The 19,045-nt window shown below is 29.3% G+C and overlaps 1 protein-coding gene across 1 annotated transcript in view; it reads right to left on the reverse strand.

Annotated features, from left to right (window-relative positions):
* The window catches only part of LOC145841354 (dynein beta chain, ciliary-like), a 44,042-nt gene that overhangs the window by 2,316 nt on the left and 22,681 nt on the right, over nt 1–19,045 (reverse strand). The window contains exons 42-85 of the mRNA XM_082948716.1: nt 18,605–18,847; nt 18,048–18,203; nt 17,861–17,977; nt 17,504–17,764; nt 17,201–17,353; nt 16,978–17,124; nt 16,715–16,857; nt 16,488–16,647; nt 16,089–16,357; nt 15,917–15,994; nt 15,590–15,755; nt 15,047–15,247; nt 14,778–14,885; nt 14,568–14,705; nt 14,141–14,318; nt 13,674–13,843; nt 13,338–13,529; nt 13,135–13,278; nt 12,752–12,858; nt 12,256–12,400; nt 11,797–11,901; nt 11,249–11,404; nt 10,879–11,019; nt 10,486–10,608; nt 10,175–10,333; nt 9,573–9,881; nt 9,268–9,503; nt 9,078–9,200; nt 8,650–8,737; nt 8,455–8,571; nt 8,144–8,288; nt 7,557–7,717; nt 6,622–6,792; nt 6,423–6,545; nt 6,100–6,293; nt 5,395–5,574; nt 5,233–5,329; nt 4,914–5,147; nt 4,438–4,629; nt 3,155–3,334; nt 2,713–2,895; nt 2,456–2,638; nt 2,245–2,388; nt 1,894–2,122 (exon numbers count right to left, since the gene is read on the reverse strand). Coding sequence (XP_082804842.1) covers nt 1,894–2,122; nt 2,245–2,388; nt 2,456–2,638; nt 2,713–2,895; nt 3,155–3,334; nt 4,438–4,629; nt 4,914–5,147; nt 5,233–5,329; nt 5,395–5,574; nt 6,100–6,293; nt 6,423–6,545; nt 6,622–6,792; nt 7,557–7,717; nt 8,144–8,288; nt 8,455–8,571; nt 8,650–8,737; nt 9,078–9,200; nt 9,268–9,503; nt 9,573–9,881; nt 10,175–10,333; nt 10,486–10,608; nt 10,879–11,019; nt 11,249–11,404; nt 11,797–11,901; nt 12,256–12,400; nt 12,752–12,858; nt 13,135–13,278; nt 13,338–13,529; nt 13,674–13,843; nt 14,141–14,318; nt 14,568–14,705; nt 14,778–14,885; nt 15,047–15,247; nt 15,590–15,755; nt 15,917–15,994; nt 16,089–16,357; nt 16,488–16,647; nt 16,715–16,857; nt 16,978–17,124; nt 17,201–17,353; nt 17,504–17,764; nt 17,861–17,977; nt 18,048–18,203; nt 18,605–18,847 — 7,249 coding nt within the window. The remainder of the gene's footprint in view (nt 1–1,893; nt 2,123–2,244; nt 2,389–2,455; nt 2,639–2,712; nt 2,896–3,154; nt 3,335–4,437; nt 4,630–4,913; nt 5,148–5,232; nt 5,330–5,394; nt 5,575–6,099; nt 6,294–6,422; nt 6,546–6,621; nt 6,793–7,556; nt 7,718–8,143; nt 8,289–8,454; nt 8,572–8,649; nt 8,738–9,077; nt 9,201–9,267; nt 9,504–9,572; nt 9,882–10,174; nt 10,334–10,485; nt 10,609–10,878; nt 11,020–11,248; nt 11,405–11,796; nt 11,902–12,255; nt 12,401–12,751; nt 12,859–13,134; nt 13,279–13,337; nt 13,530–13,673; nt 13,844–14,140; nt 14,319–14,567; nt 14,706–14,777; nt 14,886–15,046; nt 15,248–15,589; nt 15,756–15,916; nt 15,995–16,088; nt 16,358–16,487; nt 16,648–16,714; nt 16,858–16,977; nt 17,125–17,200; nt 17,354–17,503; nt 17,765–17,860; nt 17,978–18,047; nt 18,204–18,604; nt 18,848–19,045) is intronic.

Raw genomic sequence — 19,045 nt, forward strand, 5'->3', positions numbered from 1 at the left:
CACTCCAAAAAATAGAACAATAAATAAAATGAAAATCTATCAAAAATTAATAAAGACTTTAATATTAAAAGATTTTATTTAGAACATTGTTTTGAAAATAAAATACTAAAATGTTTGAAGTTATAACATATATGTTATAACTTAAAATTATCAGTTAAGTATATAAAAAAAAATTAACGTAAAAGTATATAGCTAAAAGTATGCAAGCATCTGCTTTAATGTTACATATTTAAGTTGGAATTTTTTTCTTTGTATAAGTTATTGACCTTTATATGTAAAATCTCAAAAAAAAAACAACCTTATTATAACTGAGATTTTTTATTTTAACTAACAGGCTTTCCAAAAAAGACACAATAACATGATATTTTTTTATAAATTAGGAAAAAAGTAAAATAAGATATATAAGTCTTACATTCCTTGTCACAAGTCATTTATGACACAATTAAATAAATAATCAATAACATCTAAATGAAGACTGAAAACCATATTAACCAAACAAAAGATACTTTAAATAATTATATGGTCTTTGTAAACTAGACCTCCCTACTAAAAACTCCATAAAATATATATCATAAGTTTTCAAGATAAATTTAATAGAGATGTTTAAGAAAATCGTGATAAGGCCTGAGCTATACAGATAAGATTTCACTGAACTGAGGAAAATCTTACTTAAACGAAATGAATTAAGTTACCTAGAAGTATATTTATTTTTTATACTCTCGTAAGATAAAAGCCAAAACATTATTTGAACCGAAATAGGTTCACGAACAAACCTAAAAAAATAATATAATGAATAAGTAAGAGTGGTTATCTAAAAACCTGAGATTAAACGCCTTAACTATGTACTTAATTTTATAACAAAAAATATATAATAGTTTTTATACTGTGTGCAAAACTCTAAATCAAAGTTGAAAAGGCTTTTATAAGTGTGAAAAAGCACTGTTTTATCAACTCAAGCGTTAAATCATTAACAAGTTTTAGATTTCGTTTTTTTTTATATAATATTTTGATATAGTTTAGTATAACTTTTGACAAACAAAAGAGTAAAATTCAAAAAGTTTAAAATGGTCTACCGGATCCAAAATTTCGGATTTGGCCGAATCCGAATCTTATTTTTAAATTAGGATTCGGTCGAGTCCGAGTCTTATTTTGAAATTTAGGATTCGGCCGGATCCGAATCTCATTTTGAAATTAAGACTCGGCCGAGTCCGAATCTTGGATTCGGTAGATCACTAGTAAAAAGTTTTCGTTAAAATCGTATAAACCACAATTTTCAATTTTCTTAGAAATTTAAAACTTAGCAAAACATTTATCTATGTTTTTTTGGTAAAAGATTTGAATTAATATTATTGAAAATTTTCGTGTTGGGTTTAAAAAAAAACCAAAACTCCCACACTTTTTTCCAGATTACAAAAAGTGCTTTTTCTATAAGTTATAAAAAGAACAGCGTGTTATTTAATTAATTATCATTTACGAACAAATTGAACTAATAATGTTTCGATTTTATGTTTGCACTTCTCTCATGGAACCTGTTTAATTCACTAATCTTTATTCTTAATATTTCAAAAACTTTTTAGATTTTTTAAGCTGTAAAAAGTAACAAGTTGGGTAGCTAAGTTTAAAATCTACAAAATAAGATCAGATAACAAGATGGAGTATATTTGAAAAATAAACTACTCTTAGTCTTTTCAATTGGTTTTAGTTGTAATTATTTGGAAGCTTTGTAAGTTTATCAAAATATTTACGAAATTAGATACGAAAACAAAAACAGGTAATATAAGATTAGCAAATAACGTTTCTACTTGCAATGAAAATTATATACTTACTTTTTTTTTTAGAAATCATTGTACAGGAAATAATAAAAAACTTATCCATCATATAAAAGTTATTAACCTTCAATAAATAGTCCATGTATGTAAGAACCTTCTCTAGGAGGAACATTCATATCTTCCCTGTTCATTTTTTTAGTAGGGTCACAATTTAAACACATCTTGTCAAGCGGCCAATCGTTTTTCCTTGCCATAGATTGCATGATAGCAGTTAAGAATGACTGAGGATTGAACAAACCTCCCAACCAAACGCTAATTGGTAATGTAAATTCCATAGTCCAAGCTTCTAGTTCCTAAAATTAGTCATTTAATTATAACATTTTATTACGGTCGAATGTTAACTTAATAGTTTATTAATTTTCAAGCAAAACCAAAAATAAATAAAACATATTTGTATACAAAATAATTGACTCACTCTGATTCTGTTAAGTAGATCAGCAAGCCATATTGACATTCCAGCAGTGGATGGATAAGCCAGTTTTGTCCACCCTTCAGGAACTTTGTCGAAGAAAATTGCATCATCCAGATCTTCCATAGCTTGAGTCATTGTTAACTCTCCCTAGAATATATGAAATACTTATATTTGGAACTAATTGTGTTTAAAATTACACTTGAGTTCAAAATACCTTAAGTCCTAAACTAAGTTCCCTCAGACTTCTTTTCATTTCGTTGGTTAACAAGTTCATTCTCTCGCATTCTTGGAACACTACAACAACGTACGGATTTCTATCTTGCACATTTGCTAACATTTCTGCGATGTTAAACGAGTCCGGTAGTTTTTCTAAAGTTTCATCAATGAAAGATCTGATCTGAATTAATGAGTAGAATAAGCAAATTTCCTTAATAACAAAAACTAGTTTTTATTTAATTAAGAAAAACGAACTTTTTCTTCTCTCGTGACACCTTCACCGCCGCCACCTGATGAGTTTTTAGGTTCAAGTTCTAGGATGGTATTGAACAAATAATCAGCCATGGTTGTCAGCACTCCTATTTCCGCATTTGCGTGAAGTCCGTAAAGCACTGGACTTTCTGGTGGTAACATTTCATCTATGTACTTGTGATATCCCTAAAATTTTGTATCATAAATAGGCAATGTACAGTTTGTTGAGAACATTAGTTGGTTTAAAAAATACATATGGAACAATTTACCATCATTTTTTATAAGGCTTTGATAAACAATTACTTAAATACATGTAAAATTAAGTTACTTAAAAACAAACTTTACGTTCTAAACAACTGTAATTTGTTGATATCAACGTCAAAAGTCAAGTAAAATACACGAAATTTAATATGTTATAAAATATAAGTTGTTTATAAAATCTGACTTTGTAATCGAGATTAGGGGGCACGGGATATCCAGGAGCAAGAAGCAGTTCGCTGTCAATTTGGTCGGGATGCATGTAAACCTGCATGTACGATTTACACAACCTTCTGTCCCAATCGTCTGTTATGTGTCCTCCGTACATTATTTCACAAAACAAGTATCTTAAATCGTCCCAAGGAATCTAAAAAAATCATACCTAAAAGAGTTGTGAGTAACAGAAAAGAAAATATTTCATTGAAAACGTTAAAAAAAAGCAGTATGTATTATTAATTAAAACAAGTTAGTAGTTTTTCTGTAAAACAAATATTTAATTCCAACAATGATTAAGAAAACTTTATACTATTAAGAAAATCACACTAAGTTTTTGTAAAAAGTTACAGCTGAAACATTTTAAAGTAAGTTCTTTAAATAAGACAAGAATTAAAAATTTTGAAAACTGTACTAAGATTTTATTATAAAACTATAAAATAACTATAAGTTTATAGGCTAGTTCAGTTTTAAGATGCATACTTAAAAAAATTTTAGTATCTTTTATAGCAGTTACTAGTTATAAACAAAACTAATTGAAACTGTAAACACTGATAAAAAAAATATAATTTTTTTTTATAAATATTATAACTAATAAAGAAAAAACAATTATACGACAAATAAGTGAATAAAGTTTATATTAGAATACAAGGTGTATAAAAATCTAGTTTACGGATTTCATTTTTATAAATGTTAGAAAAGATTTTCAGTCTGTATATTTAACATATTATTATAAAGTCAAAAATTTAAATAAATAGGTACAGCTTAACCGGTTAGTCATTTTGGAACTAACATATTGTACCTTTCATTCTATTTAGAAATATTGTAACTTAAATACCACAGTAAAACACATAATGTTATACGAAACTTTCTATTTTACGTAATTACATTTCATACAACAATTATTTTGCTAGCATGTTAGTTTTGCTTTAGTATTTATTAATAAGATATACAAATTTTAATCTAACTTATAAACCAAGCTTATCTATTAGAATTATATTTCTTTAAACAGATATTGATCATTATATAGTGATAGATTTTAAAAACGTAACTAATGTCTTCGTAATTAGACCTTTGAGAAGTAATTAAAATCAAGGGGTTAAAATATGGTTTTAGTAACGTTCTGTAGTCTTTTATAAAACTATATAGTAACTCAAAAGTTATACTTTGACTCTGAAATAAATTTAACTGTTATACATTTTTCAACATAAAAATATAAGTACAAAGTGCAAGTTATACTATAATGCAAAAACATACCTTCGAGCTGTTTTCAAGGTAGTTAAAGAGTACATCCTTGCACACAGTCAAGTCCCCGACATTAAACGGGTACACCCTATTCCATCCTTGCGGACCGAACTTCTTTCGTTGAAGCATGACTGCGTGAAAGTAGCACAACGACTGTAGAAGTGATCTGAACTCTACTTCTCTTGTGCACATCTCCAACGTGTCCTATTTTAGATTAAAATCTTTTCTTATAACTGTTTTTTTTTAAACAAGTTATGTTTATTTGATAAATAAAAATAAATTTAGATTAAAAAAAACAGATACTTCCCTGAATCTACTATGTACTTTTAAACCCTAACAATATTTATGACTCGCAACAGCAAAATTATGATTCGATTACTAGAATTCAAAAAGTAATATAACTTTGGAGACGTACCACAATAATATTTTAGAACTAATTAATCTCAATATAATATATTAATGAAACTCTGTATAAAATCTCTATTTACTTGATTAAAGTTATCAAGCGCTTTATGTAAGTTGGCAAGCATTCCGGTTGGCGGCTCGTTGGTAATTTTAATAGAAGCTTGCAGGATGCTCTGTGGTAAAATGTGATATTCTCGCGACATTGCAGGCTCAGCAGATATGTAAAGTCGGTAATTCTGGTGAGTACGACGATTTGTAGAAATTTGCTCCACTTTCTTTTCTAGCGCTTGCAACCATTTTGAAACCAAGTGTACGTTCTACAGAAACACAAAACTTATAAGTCATTATTTATCTAGTTTTAAAACTCTATTTTAATGAAACCAATAGAATGTATCTCCTAACTTGTAATATAACCCAATGCCCTCTGCGAGCTGCAATATCCATCGCCTGTTCGGCCACTACTTCTTGACCTTGACCAAGTGATACATTGTGAAAGTTCCTGATGTTTGAAATTTACATTATATAAGAGGTTATACACATTAGTGCAGTATAAAATTAACTTACTTCTTGTCAAAGGTGAACCCAAGCTTTTTACCGTGAGCTTCAACATCTTTTAAAGGATCCACACCAGGAGAAAGTACAAAGAACATTGGCGTGGATGGACCCGATTCTTCCCAAGATGTTGCAAAGTCAATTGTCCTGTTCTCAGTATATCGAGTACCAAGGGCTTCTTCAACGAATAAACTATGAAATAAAACTGATTCAACTTATTAGCCTCAAGTGTTACGATATTAGTAAAATATTTTATTATAATAAATAGCCTAATTTGAAAAATAAGAATAAAAATATTAGAAAAACTTTTTGGAAGACAAATTACTTCAAAAATCATATAACTTAAATGTTTCTTAATCTGAGATATACATAATGATAGTGAGAAATCAAGGAAGAAAAAATATAAGAACAAACAAAAAATAATAATTTATAGTATCTAAGTACACTACATACACCTTTTGAATTAAAGTGACCTTAAACTTTACATTTTTTATAAACTCTTAAACCGTAAATCATCATTAAATCCTACTATAACTTGGTTTTTATGTAATAGTAAATATTGTTAATATATTATTAGTGCATCATTACTTTTAATGCAATTTTTACAAAACTCTTCATGAAGCTTGTCGTTAAAGCAATAGTATTTTACAAAAAGAGTGAGTAAAAAGTACTTTTTTACTTAAACATTTCAGAAATCTCATGATAGCTCAAACTTACGAGACTGCATAAGTCATTCTATCAGGTCTTAGAGCTCTCATAATCAAAAGCTTCTGTACTGCAGATTTGTTTTTCCACTCCTGCGGAAACTTTTCTTTTTCAGGTAAATCGCTATCTGAAAACTTTTTCCAGCGCTTTGCACCGCTTTCAATGTCTTTGTCCAGACCCTTAAATTCCTCCATCTCTGACAAAGTCTGAAACAAGCAATAACAGTTGAATGATCGACTGAGAGCTATATTACTGGCAACAATAAAACAATAACAAAAAAAGGTGTAAGGTAGAAGAATAACTACTTTCAGTTACAGTTTAAAAACACGATTTACCTTTACAGCTCCCCAGCACCAATCACTAAAGAAAGATATAGGGCTAGTACCTTCGATTTTAACCGGGAAAACAAGGAGATGTTTAAGTTGGATGGGATCTATTTCTTTTGACTCAATGCATATCTGAACAAAAACAAATTAAATCAGTTTAGTCGTATTTTTTTATTTTAATAAAACACTGCTTTAGTACTTCATATACCTCAAAGGCAACTTTTGAAGTGTAAGTTAGTTTATCACATTCAAACAAAGCACGGTTGGTGTATTGATACACACACCATGTAGTCATTTCAATCAGATTTGATACTCTCTCCTTCAAATCTTCAGTCTCTTCTGCTCTTGACATCGCCATTTCAAACACCACATTAAATGCCTGATAAAAAAATACATGGTAATGTTTTAGGATACTAAAAAAATACACAAACTATGATGCTGTTGTTAAGAAAGCATAACATAATCTTGTATATAAAACTTTCAAAAGTAAAATTATTTTTGAAAAAAAAAGCTTTTCAATAAGGTATATATAGTTTATTGAACGACAAAAAATACGCTCAAAATATTTGGTCCTAGGACCTGGTGCACGAAAAAACCTTTCGGTTATCGAGTCGAACATCCCGGATACCTTTTAACGTCTTGTCCAGGTAAGATACTAAGTTTAAATTAAAATTAAAGAAAGCAACACAATTAAGAAAAAATAGTTTTATAATGTTTAAATTTAAATACACCTTAAATATGGCTTTAGCTAAAAACAAAGATAATACAGTGTAACTATGTAACCTTAAAAGTTTAACTTAAAAATAAATGGTAACTAAAGATAATTTATTAATTTTAGTAAAGAACATACACTATATTATTTAAAAGTTTAAAATGCTTATCGTGTTTTTTACTTTTTTTTGCTTATTAAAAAGTTTAAACTTGATAGAAAAATATTTGACTCTAACAAATAACTCAAATCTTTAAACAATCATTAACTCATACTACTCAAACAGCTAAAACTTTAAATAGAAAAACTAAACTTAAACTTTCTTTTAAATAAAAGTAATAAATAGATTCCAAGCTGAAATTTTTTTACTAAAATGAGTAAGAGAAAATAAAAAATAAGTTATGATGAGCTTTTAATTACAAAATAAAACATACCTTCAAAGAAAACTGATACATAGGATTAATAGCATTCAGCTGGTTTAAAATAAAGTACAGTATCGCAGCTCGTACAGCAACGGGTCTGTATGACTCAAACGCTTTGTTCAATTCTATTTCAGTGTCTTTTGACTCTGCTACTTGAACTTCAATTTCCTTAGCTGTGTTTAATTTTTAGTTTTTTAATAAAACTATCTAGTTTCTCTTTACTCATGCAAAATATTTCAAATTTTATGTTTGTTATAAAAACTTTACTGTTAGCCCTGAAAATTACTCACAAAATTTGATGTTGTTTAAGAACTTTACATTTTTAGTTTTTTAAAAAGTTGTAAAACTTGTACGTTAAAATTGAATAAAAAATAATTTTAAAACTTATCGAGTGAAAACAGTCAAAAGGAAGGACAATTAGAACTACATACTAGTTTTTTAGTAAAACATATTTTTAACACGTTAATTTATTGTTTTTTTTTTTACAAAAAAATAATAAAAAATACAACTTTGGTTATAAAAGATAAATTTTTAAAGATAAACTTTAAAACTTGCTAATAAACAATCTTGGTAGTAATTTTGAAACTACGGAAAGTAACCAGTTTGTTTGGTTGTTTCTAAATTTTCAACAAGAGCTGTGTCGCCAAGGAAGTTTCCAGATGCATTAGAAAGACGAGACAAAAGTGAGTCTTCTAGATTTTTCAATGTTACTGTGAACTCGTTTTGTTGTTTTGTCAGGAAAGTCTAAACAAATACGCTTTTATTTGTTTACACACTTAGATATACACAAAAAATATATAAATAAAAACAACAGTTTGCATAGTACTCAGTTAAGAATTGTTAACTCTTGAAGATTTGTATTTATATATATAAACAAACATAAATGTAAAACATATATAAAACATTTTACCTTCATTTGCTCAAGATCAGGTCGTTCACGCTTGACTACATTCACAAGTAGTTGATCCTCCAAACCATCCTTAGTAACTGTGAAATTGATCAATGTACACTGAGCTTGCATTTCAGGCTGAAATAGTTGTTTAGAATTTAAATAGATATTTTTAAAATGATAGCTTTTAACACATATTATATATAAAACAATTACTTGATAATGCGGATTAGCTAGGTTAGTTTGCAAAATAAGTTTGAACTTAGGATTGTACGGGCACTCTTTGTCACCTATCTTTATGTACCTGAAAAAATTCACTATTAAAAAATACGCTAGAAAATATTAGTGTTATAAAAGAAATTAAAAATAAGCAATGCGTTTAGCTGCATTATTAACAAGTACAAAAAATAAAATTTTAAGTTATTAAGTTGTATGAGTAAAAAACTAAAATTTTAGTTTTTTGTTAAAAACTTTCCTAAATTAAGTTTTGTTCAAAATTTTTGAAAGGAAAATTAAATATACTAGTTTGAAAAATATTTTACAGTACTCAAAGTCAACACAAAGTATGTAAAGTAAATTAGTATATACATGCGGAAACAAATTGATTAACACTAAATGTTCTTAGCATATATAAAATTACTTACCTTCCTTTTTTAATAGTCTCTCTACTCAAAACTGGAGCAAGTACAGGGTCAATATTTTCAAAAATGTTTTCTATTATAACGGTATCTCCTGCACCTACTGACTTTTCTATAACATCTAGGTACCTAGAAATGAAATAAGTTTTTTTTTTTCTTAAATTTCTATAAAAAATCTAAAGAATTATTTACCAACCCCTTTCTGTCAAGACGCACCACCTTGAGATTTTTCTTGTAACGGTTTTTAAGCCAATTGATTCCTTGTAGCTGAGGATCAACAATCAATGGCCAACGAGTACAGTTTGTCAGTATGGTTGCATTTTCAAGCGACATAAGGTCAGAAGGCAGACCTTGGTTGTTCCAAGATGCTAAGTCGGCAGCGTCGTTTAAGACAGTCATTGGTTCTACGTTTTCAGTTATAGGAATAGAAACCTAAATTTATTTTTTGTTGAAACAGTTTTATTAAAAGTGAGATATTGAAGTTTTATTTTTAGTTTTTACCTGCTGCTGCTTTAAAAATGGCATCCAAAGATTGTTTAAAAAGTCATTTCTGTAAGCTTTGGAAAAGTATCCGACATACGAAATGAACACTGTGACAATCAAAATATCACCGGGTAATCTGAGAATCTGCTGTCGGAAGCCATTGGCAGACTTTTTCCAACGGACGTTTTCCGAGGCCAAGCCTCCCACCAAGCGGTTAGCAAGACTTATCACCATTTCAGTATGTTCCGCTTCTTGTTGGCACCTCAACTTAGCGTCTGTCGCTTCTTCAAATCTATGAGTCAACTCAGCTAAGTTGTTGTCAAGTTCCTATAAAAAGCGTTGTAAAGTCTGAACGAATAAAAATCCTTGATTTTAATAAAATTAATAAAAATAATTATGTACGTTAATAAACTAAAATAACAAACCTCCTTCAAAATAAGAGTCAAATAATTTTATTACAATTTTCGAAGTATTTTGTTTAAGTTGATGGCTTTATAAAGACTTATTATCTCAATTTCATATTTATATTTAAAAAAAATATTGTAAGACTTATCTTATGGTACTTGTGTTTAATTAATACTTTAGTATTATTTGATTAAAATAGTTAGTAGATTATTTACCTTGAGTTTTGCATTAATATTGGTTAATTTATCCTTAGCAACTTTTAGTTCTTGATTAGCCTTGTCAAGAGCAACTCTTTTTGGTTGAACCACGCAGAAAATCTCATAAAACTTCACAATGTTGATGACCCAAGAGCACAACCCGGCTGCAGCAGATGACTTAAAAATGTTTGATAATATTTTTTTTGGTAAAATAAACTTATTTTAAACATTAGCTTAATAGATAACGTAAATAAAGATTTGAATCATTTGAAAACAGTAGCTTTGGAAACTATAATTTGATATTTACTATGCGTTTTTTGAAAACCAACTTTTGCTCTTATAAAATCAGGGTTGAACTCTGGGTTGCTAAGGTATGGTTTTATTTCCTTCATAGCTTTCGGGTCAATGTTTTCTTTGTCGTAAGTCACTAAGGATTCCAAAAAGTGGTCCACCTGAAATATTTCAGCTTATCTTATATTCTTATAAACTTATCTTAAGTTTATTACAAATATAAAAACTTAAACTTTACTGCAAATGATGTTTTGTATAAAATTTTGATAACAAATTGTTATAGATATTAAATTAAAAGAAAGTTGCTATATAAATTTAGTATGACATTTAAAAAAAATTTCACAATGTTTTGAAATACGTTTCTTAAATTTTCCAAAGGTACTTTAATGTTAAACTTTTTGAAACGAACTGGAAAACAATTAATATTTTACCTTTCCCATCATAACTTTACAAGCTTTCCAAGATCGGTCTTTTGGGACATTCTTACCAGACAAGAGCACCATGACAGCACCAGACACAGCTACAACAGCTTGTGGTGGAGATCCAAAAGATTTCAACTCAGTCAAATTATTCTGTACGTTTATGAATTAAGTTACTTTAAAACAAAACCTTATTCACATCTTTGTTGCTTAATTTATCGCATATTTAATGGCAATTTATTACTATAGTCATCTTAGACAACTAAGTCTACTTTGTCCATATATCCCTAATTTATTTTTAGAAATACTTATTTGTAAGACTTTCATCAGTCAGAAGCAAAAAAAAAACAACTTAGACAACTTTAAAAAGCAATACAGAAACCTTGTTAAGCGTGTTGAGGGCTTCAGCAGCAGCAGCAAGGGCAGGCTCGGCAGCAGCAAGATCTTTTTCACATTCAGCCTGCTTCAGCCCAACCTCCTTCGCAATAACGCTGACTTTCTGCTCTTCAAGATCAGCAACCTCTTTCTCTTTGCTTACCTTGATGTTTTTTAAAATTTCAATTAAAGAAGTTCAATACAACTAAAAAATTTTGGGTGTCAATAATTTAAAAACTTTTTGTAGATTTTTCTTAAATTTTTGATCACTAACTTATCTTTTACAGTCTTTTAATTTCTACAACGACTTGAAGTTAAACAAATATTTTAACGCAATGAAAATATTAACATATTTTTTAATACAGAGTTTTGCAATTAAAATTTTCTATATTAAAACTTCATAGAAAATTGACACAATTCAGACTTTTTTTAAACAATTCCTACAATATAATTTTAATTATTTATCAACCTTTATTAACCTATTTGAAACTTTAAAATAAATAGATATACTATAGTTTTACAGCTTTTAAATTGAAAATTCAGATTATTTCTTACTTTAGCTGTTTCGACACCAACAACTTGAATAAGTTTATTTGCTTCTTCATTTTTCTGCTTCAGCTCAATTTCTTGAACTTTAAGTTGTTCTTTCATTACATCTACCTATAAAGCATTAGATAATGACAACTAAAACAAGCATTACAAAACTATAATGCATGGAAAAATATTTATAGTAATTGAAAATCAAAACACATTATCGTACAACTAAGATTTAAAATACCATAACAAGTGAAAATACTTAAACTATATTTAATATTTATAACTATATTTTGTAGCGTTCAGAATTTTTTTACAACCAGTTTAAAGAATTATGTATTAACTTAAACGCAAAAAACCAAAAGACTTCTAAAAACTTATTAAATGCTAACAAAACACGTACATGACTAAAATTAATACTTGTTAACTATGTAAATCAGTTCAAATATTTAGGTTTTAAAGCTGTATTTAGGTTTTAACCTTTTCAGAAGTGTCTTTCAATTTCTTCAAACCATTTTCTAGACGAAGTGTTTTAGCTCTAAGCTCAGAGAATTTCAAGTTCATTAAACGCTTGTATAAAGCAATAGCTTCCAGAAAACTTTTTGGCGTGGTGTAGTTGTAACGTCTGAAAAAAAATAGTGTTAGACTTTTTTGGTAATAATAACTAAAAAAATTAAATTCAGTTCAAAAGTCTGTAATGAAAAATTATTTTGCTAACACATGTCAATAGTCATAATAAATCTTTATAATTTCAAAAATAATAAAAATACATTTTAGTAAAGTTTTTAACTAAGATAAGATCTAATGAAAGTAATTCAATAAAACCTAATATAACAACGTAAGTTTTTTAAACATAATTGAAAAGGCTTTCTTCTGTTTTGAGAATACATTAACAATACACTCATTGCACTTATATATAATATGACTACTACAACAATAATAAACATTTGCCGATATATGCTACTTCTTAACAAACCTTTCATTTTGTAGATAATTTTGACTAGCAGCATTTACACTCGTATGTGCAAATGACAAAAATTGACTAATGGATGGTTTATATTCGGAACTTATAATTTCAATCTCCTGTTAAAAAGTAAAACTAGTTATTGTAAAATTCTAAAATATTATATAAAGTGTAAAGCAGATTTTCTGGTGTACAATGAAAAACCTGATTGCAGTAAAATAAATTATAATAGAGAACTATTTACTTTGTTTTGTATATAACTAACAAAAATTAGTTTGTAAAAAACTAAAACAACTTAATACTGTTATGAAAAGTTTTTCTACTAACTAGCCGAAATTTAAATGTCTACTACTTTTGTATTTAAAAATCACAGGTTAAAATTAACCAGAACTTACCTGCAAAAATGTCAGGCTGACACTTTTCAACGCTTCTTCTGGCCACTCCTGGAACCAATCAATTTGCGTGCAATTGACCAAAGCTGGGAATTTTCTACCTCGAATGCGTAAAGTAGATCCGACTGGAGAAAAGCACAAAACGACCTGAAAATAAAATCTATTTTAGTTGCTCATACTTTTTTTAGTTTTATAATTTTATATACTTTAAGTTGTTTGCGGACTCTTTCTATGAAAAACTTCCAACAGTTCTCCCTGTTTTCTTCGAGACCGAGAGATTTCACAACTGGAGCCAGCGCGAGCATAATGTCTTCGACATCATCATCGGGTACCAAGTCAGGTACTTCCCCAGAAGCAAGAATGTCGTTTACAACAACCAAAAACGACTCATCTCCAACCTAAAATTTGAAAAATATCAAACAAATATACTTTGATAGCAACACAAAGAAAGGCATCAAAAATATAATAAATCTCAATCTGTTATTTCATATCAAAGAAAGTTACAATGTACTTTAATTGTTTATACTGTAATCTAAAAACACCTGTGCATCCGTGAGTAGGAACATTATTGGTATATTTTTTAGTCCAGCCCTCAAGTAAAGTTCGCACACATCAGCTCTTAAATCCATCATTCCATAGCCCTTTTTTAGTGTTATTTGAAAAACTTCTAAACTGCTAATAAAAGCAGCTAAGCGGGAAAGACTTTGTTTACCTATAAAAATAAAAAAATGACATACCTTAATATTACTAAAAATTAATATCCTACTGAATCGACTTACTTGTTGGGAGATGAACAAAGTAAATAATATTTATTAATTTATTTAATCTTCTGAAGCGTCTATGGATTTTTCTTTATAACTAAACAAGGTGTTACTTTAAAAATCTGTTTTTAGATATAAAGAAAAAAAACATAGACGCTAGAAAAACTAGCTAAACCAATAAATAATATAAAACTTTGTACAAATTTCAACAATTATGTTAAACTTAAAGTGTATAAATACTTTATTACCTGAACCACCAACACCAACTAAAAGGGCGTTTCCTCGAGGAGACTCAAGAATTCTGCTTATTCTAATCACATGTGCCATTGCATCTTCAAACAAAACCAGATTCATTTGAGCATTCCAATCGTTGTAAGAGCTCAGCGCAGTTGTAAGCAACTTACTTAATTTTTCCCAGCCAGGTACCTAAAAATATGTTTGTTTATAAAACTAACATAATAACTTGATATTTTAAAACCTTTTATTAAAACAAAATTGGAAAAGAAAATTGAACTAGTCTGAGTTATGGAAAATTTGTACTACTTTTTTATGCGTAGGACAAATACTTTTTCCATAAAATAAAGATGAGAACTTTTTTTTTCTTTTAGTACAATGAAAACGTTGAACCGATTTTAACTACGCAAAACTAATTTTAAAAAGTTGAAAACCACAAACTTGAGCGTATTCAGGATGTCCCATACCGTTAGCAAAGTGATAAAACATGTGAGGCGTGGCAACCAGACTTTCAGTTTCCACACCATCAAACGACTTGCCTGCAACTTCATTCCTTATTCTCATAAACGTTTCTAAGTCCTGTTAAATAGGCGGTAAACAACATTGTTTGCTTTACACCTCTATGTTATAAACTACAAAAAAAACTCTTACATCCGAATTAACAAGCTTGTCACCGTAAACTCTAGTAACTTCATGAACCCACAAACGAGACATATCCAATGTTGTCTTGAAATTCTCAATATTACTGAACAAGAGCCCCTTAACGGTAATTTAATTTTCACTTTAACATCTATGCTTCAGAATATCTTAGCAAGTAAAACTTTCAGCAAAATACATTTACAATTAAGGTGTATTAAAACAAATACACGAGTTAATTTCGGTTCTAGGACTCATACGTAAAAATACTTAAGCTAACTAACCTGGAATATGTTAGTGATATCTCTTAAGTTAAATATGTAGTGGAACTTTATAGCAGTTGGTAAAAAGTGTGTGCTCATTTTTTGATGTAACGCTAAGGTTGCGTTAACAAACTGAGGTCCCATATTTCTCATAATTTTCGGAAAACCTTTCATTATCAAATGTTGCTTGATTATACTATTGTATATAGTATTCAATGGTTCCTGTTTTAATGAATATATTTAGCTTAAACTTTTATTGAAAACCTTGTGCGGATTTTATATAACTAAATTTTGCTTATGTTTTAAAAGCTATTAAATGTTCGAAAGAGTTTTAATTGAAAATAACTACAAAACGCTCATGCAACATTGAAAAATACAACATAAAGGTCTTGAACTCATATACTAACTTAGTTGTAGTTTGTTATTAAGAAAACTACTAAAATATTTAAAATAGTGTGATAATTAAAAACAAAAAAAATGGATTTTGTTTAGAAGTACAACTTTAGTAATATGTTCATTATAAAAAGCATTTGTAATTTCTATTTAAAATATAGTTATGCCAACCTTTTGTGGGAAATCAACAGAAAATACGCAGAAATGTCTTTGTAACCTCGTATTTATAGTAAACGCTCCAGCGGTAGGATTCATGCAAGAGATGTACTGACACTTATTGATGTCTCTTAAAGACAATTTTTGCCGATCGTACCAATGGTTGTAATCTAAATGCTGCCTGTTTTGTTGATAGAAGTTTTTCATACTTTATACTTACAAAAAAATATTTATGCATCTATTCAAAAACACTCCAGCATCAAATGCTTAAACGAAGTCATACTTTACTTTAAACTGAATAAATAGTAACAAACTAAAACTTAGTATATAAAAGCTAGAAACCGAATAAGTGTGTGCGGCTCAACTGTTCCATATGTATCAACTTTAGGCATGTTCATATCATCAATGAAAAACACCATTCTATTAAAATTTAGAAATAAGTAAAACAAACTAATTATACAACTTTTTCATATATATTATATTTAAGATAAAGGTAACTAGGGCCCGAAAATACCTTTTGTTTCCAGGAGGTGCAAAATTTCTACCAGCTTTTTTTTCGAGCTGCTTTTCAAGCACGTTTTGCAACACAGCTGAGCTTGTGTAAAAATTAAACGGGACATTCTGCACCATATATCTATCATCCAGATCCTGCAGTTTGTTCTGCACCATAGCAGTTTTTCCTGTACCTGCGTTCCCAACTAGCATGCATGGAATGCTTCTTTCCATCAAAGTGTCAAGGAAAAATCTTATGCGCTGAGTTTCTGCTGTAGGAACCATAGAAGCCTGAAGTAGTTGTTCATTTAACAGACATTGTATAAAACTGAATGAAAAAAGTTACAAAAAAAGTTTTAAATTTATACGATTAATAATATTTAGACGACGGTAAATTAAGTGGGTAAAAAATATAATTTACTTGCAAAGGTAATTCGGGATCCAACTCAAAACCTCCAACGAATTGAGACCATGGAACGAATTTGTACTCATTGTGATCAATACAATAGTCAAATACAGTTCCACCTGGAGGGAACTTTATCGTTTTAAACTCTCCAACCCACCATTTACTAAACTCTAACCTGTAGAAAACTTAAAAGTATTAAAAACTTTTGAAATTATTTCTACATACCATTTGCTTATCCTTACCTATGATCTACCAGTTGATCTTGGAAGAGAGCACCACCAAACGCCCAAACACACGAGAAAACAAAGTAAAGTTCATAAATTTCTCTCGGACTATCATTTGGAACATTGGACTTAAGAAGAGCATTGAGCAAGTGTGTCAACATCTAAAAACAAAGTTAAGGTTTTATCAGCACGTTTTTGATAAAGAACAAGAAAAAAATTTTAAAAATATATTTATAAAATTAATTTTTAAATACTTATGTACAAACGATTTTCATACTTACATGAAGCTTTGCAATATCCTGAATAGGTGTGATAGTCTTAAACTTTGTCTTGCATGTTTCAATGACAGTTGGAATGTACTTGTCAAACAATATGCTCAAGTTTGTCTTTTCGTTTACAGCAACTCTTGTTTCTAGCCATGATAGAATCTAAGTATGAACAAGAAATGTTTTATTTTTCTAAATGTTTAAAATCTTAATGAAAACTTTTATTGAAGATACTAACAACAGGATTCCAGCCAAGATCTTGAGGATTTATATACAATATGCCAGCACGGGATACAGTAGCTGGAGTAGCAGTTCTTAAATGTGATATTTCAAACAAGAGTCTCATTGAAGGTGTAAGAGGAATTCTCTCATTGCTAGCTAACGTTAAAATCTATGAATACAAAAAAGTTATTAACAAGTTTTTATACACCATATGTATGAAAAAAACAGTTAGAGGTAATTTACCGTTTTTTAGGAAACATTTATGGACGTACAACTTAAACAACCATAAAAACAATAGCAAAATAAAAAATAATTCAACCTTATTGTCGTCCATGACAGTATTAAGTGACTCTATCCACATAGGATCAATGTCACCATCGAGAACAATCCATTTAGGACCATCATGGCTGATGTTGGCCAAGTCTCTCATTATGTTAGAAAAGAGGCCATCCTTCCACTCACGAGTAGCTGGACTGATGACACCAAACAACTCGTCGTTTGTCACCGCTTTTGGATTGAGATCAACCCATACCGGCCGCCTTTTTTGGTTTTGATAACACTTGTTCATTGATTTTAACACCTGAGTTTAGTTTTTTTAAGACGGTAAACAAAAATATTAGTACAGGAAAAACAGTTTCACTCTACTTTAAAAGGCAATACAAAAAAACTTTACTACCTTTGTTTTACCAGTTCCAGCAAAGCCAATGACAAACACGGAATGACGAACAAAGAGAAGTTCTTCTAATTGAATAAGTTTCAACACAAAATTATCTTCAGCTTGCAGACCCAAATCCTTTAAATTTAAACACATTTGTTTTATTTATCATTTTAAATTAATATTACCGAAAAAATGATATACTCACCAAAACAGCTTTTTTGCAGTCGCTTTCAAGCTGTAGATCACGCTTACGTGGTACATTTACACCAGGAAACAAATCACCAATAAGCCCCATAAAGACAGAAACGTCGTCAGTAACTATTTTTGGCACGTTGAAGTCTCTTAAAGCTCGCATCAAAACCTACAATAAAACATCATAAAAATTTAATAAGAAAAACATTTTTTTAATCAAAAATAGTTAATAATTTGATGTTCATTAAAAAATAAGTAAAGCGTTTTGTAGGAGACTAGTCCGAAATGAACGAGTGACACATTGCATTAGTGTCTTTTTAGAATTAGGGATGCATAGAGTTAAATACTAGGTGTTAGTACCATCCGTGCAAATGTAACACCAATCGGTTTTGCATATGAATGATTTAAAAGTCATTTTCTTATCTTAAATTCGTCAAACTTCAAAAACTTTAACACATTATAAGGTTCAAGTAATAACTTATATCGAGACAAAATAAACAACTGTGACTAATTTTTTATCAAATCCTTAACATTCCGATGGAAAGAAAAAAACTCAAAACCACATTTAACCTGGTCTTCAGGTCTTTCCTTATCGCCTCTTTTAAGTTGGCCGGCAACTACCAGCACGGATTTGATGGCACGCAAACCCCAATCGTAATGATCTTGTTTACTCAGAAGACCTTTACACAGAGTGTATAATGTGAGAAACTTTCTTGCGAGTAGACGCGCCTCGGTGAAACCCTCAGCAACCAGCATAATTTCGGCGATCAGTTCAAAATCAGGCACAACCATGGCACATGGTCGAAACAAAACCTGCCAAAAATGTAGTGGTTAGTTTACATCGGTATTAAGGTTTTTATCATTCATTTATATTACCAATGAATACACAATTACTTTAAACTTTTTTATTTTTTTATTCATGAATACAGAAAAATACATACTCAAATCCAACAACACATTTTTTGAATAAACTTACATTAAAGTATTCTTAGATAATGCAAACTAGTTTAC

The sequence above is a fragment of the Thalia democratica genome, chromosome 7 (genome assembly GCF_965202585.1).
Source record: "Thalia democratica chromosome 7, ktThaDemo2.hap1.1, whole genome shotgun sequence".
Lineage (NCBI taxonomy): Eukaryota > Metazoa > Chordata > Thaliacea > Salpida > Salpidae > Thalia > Thalia democratica.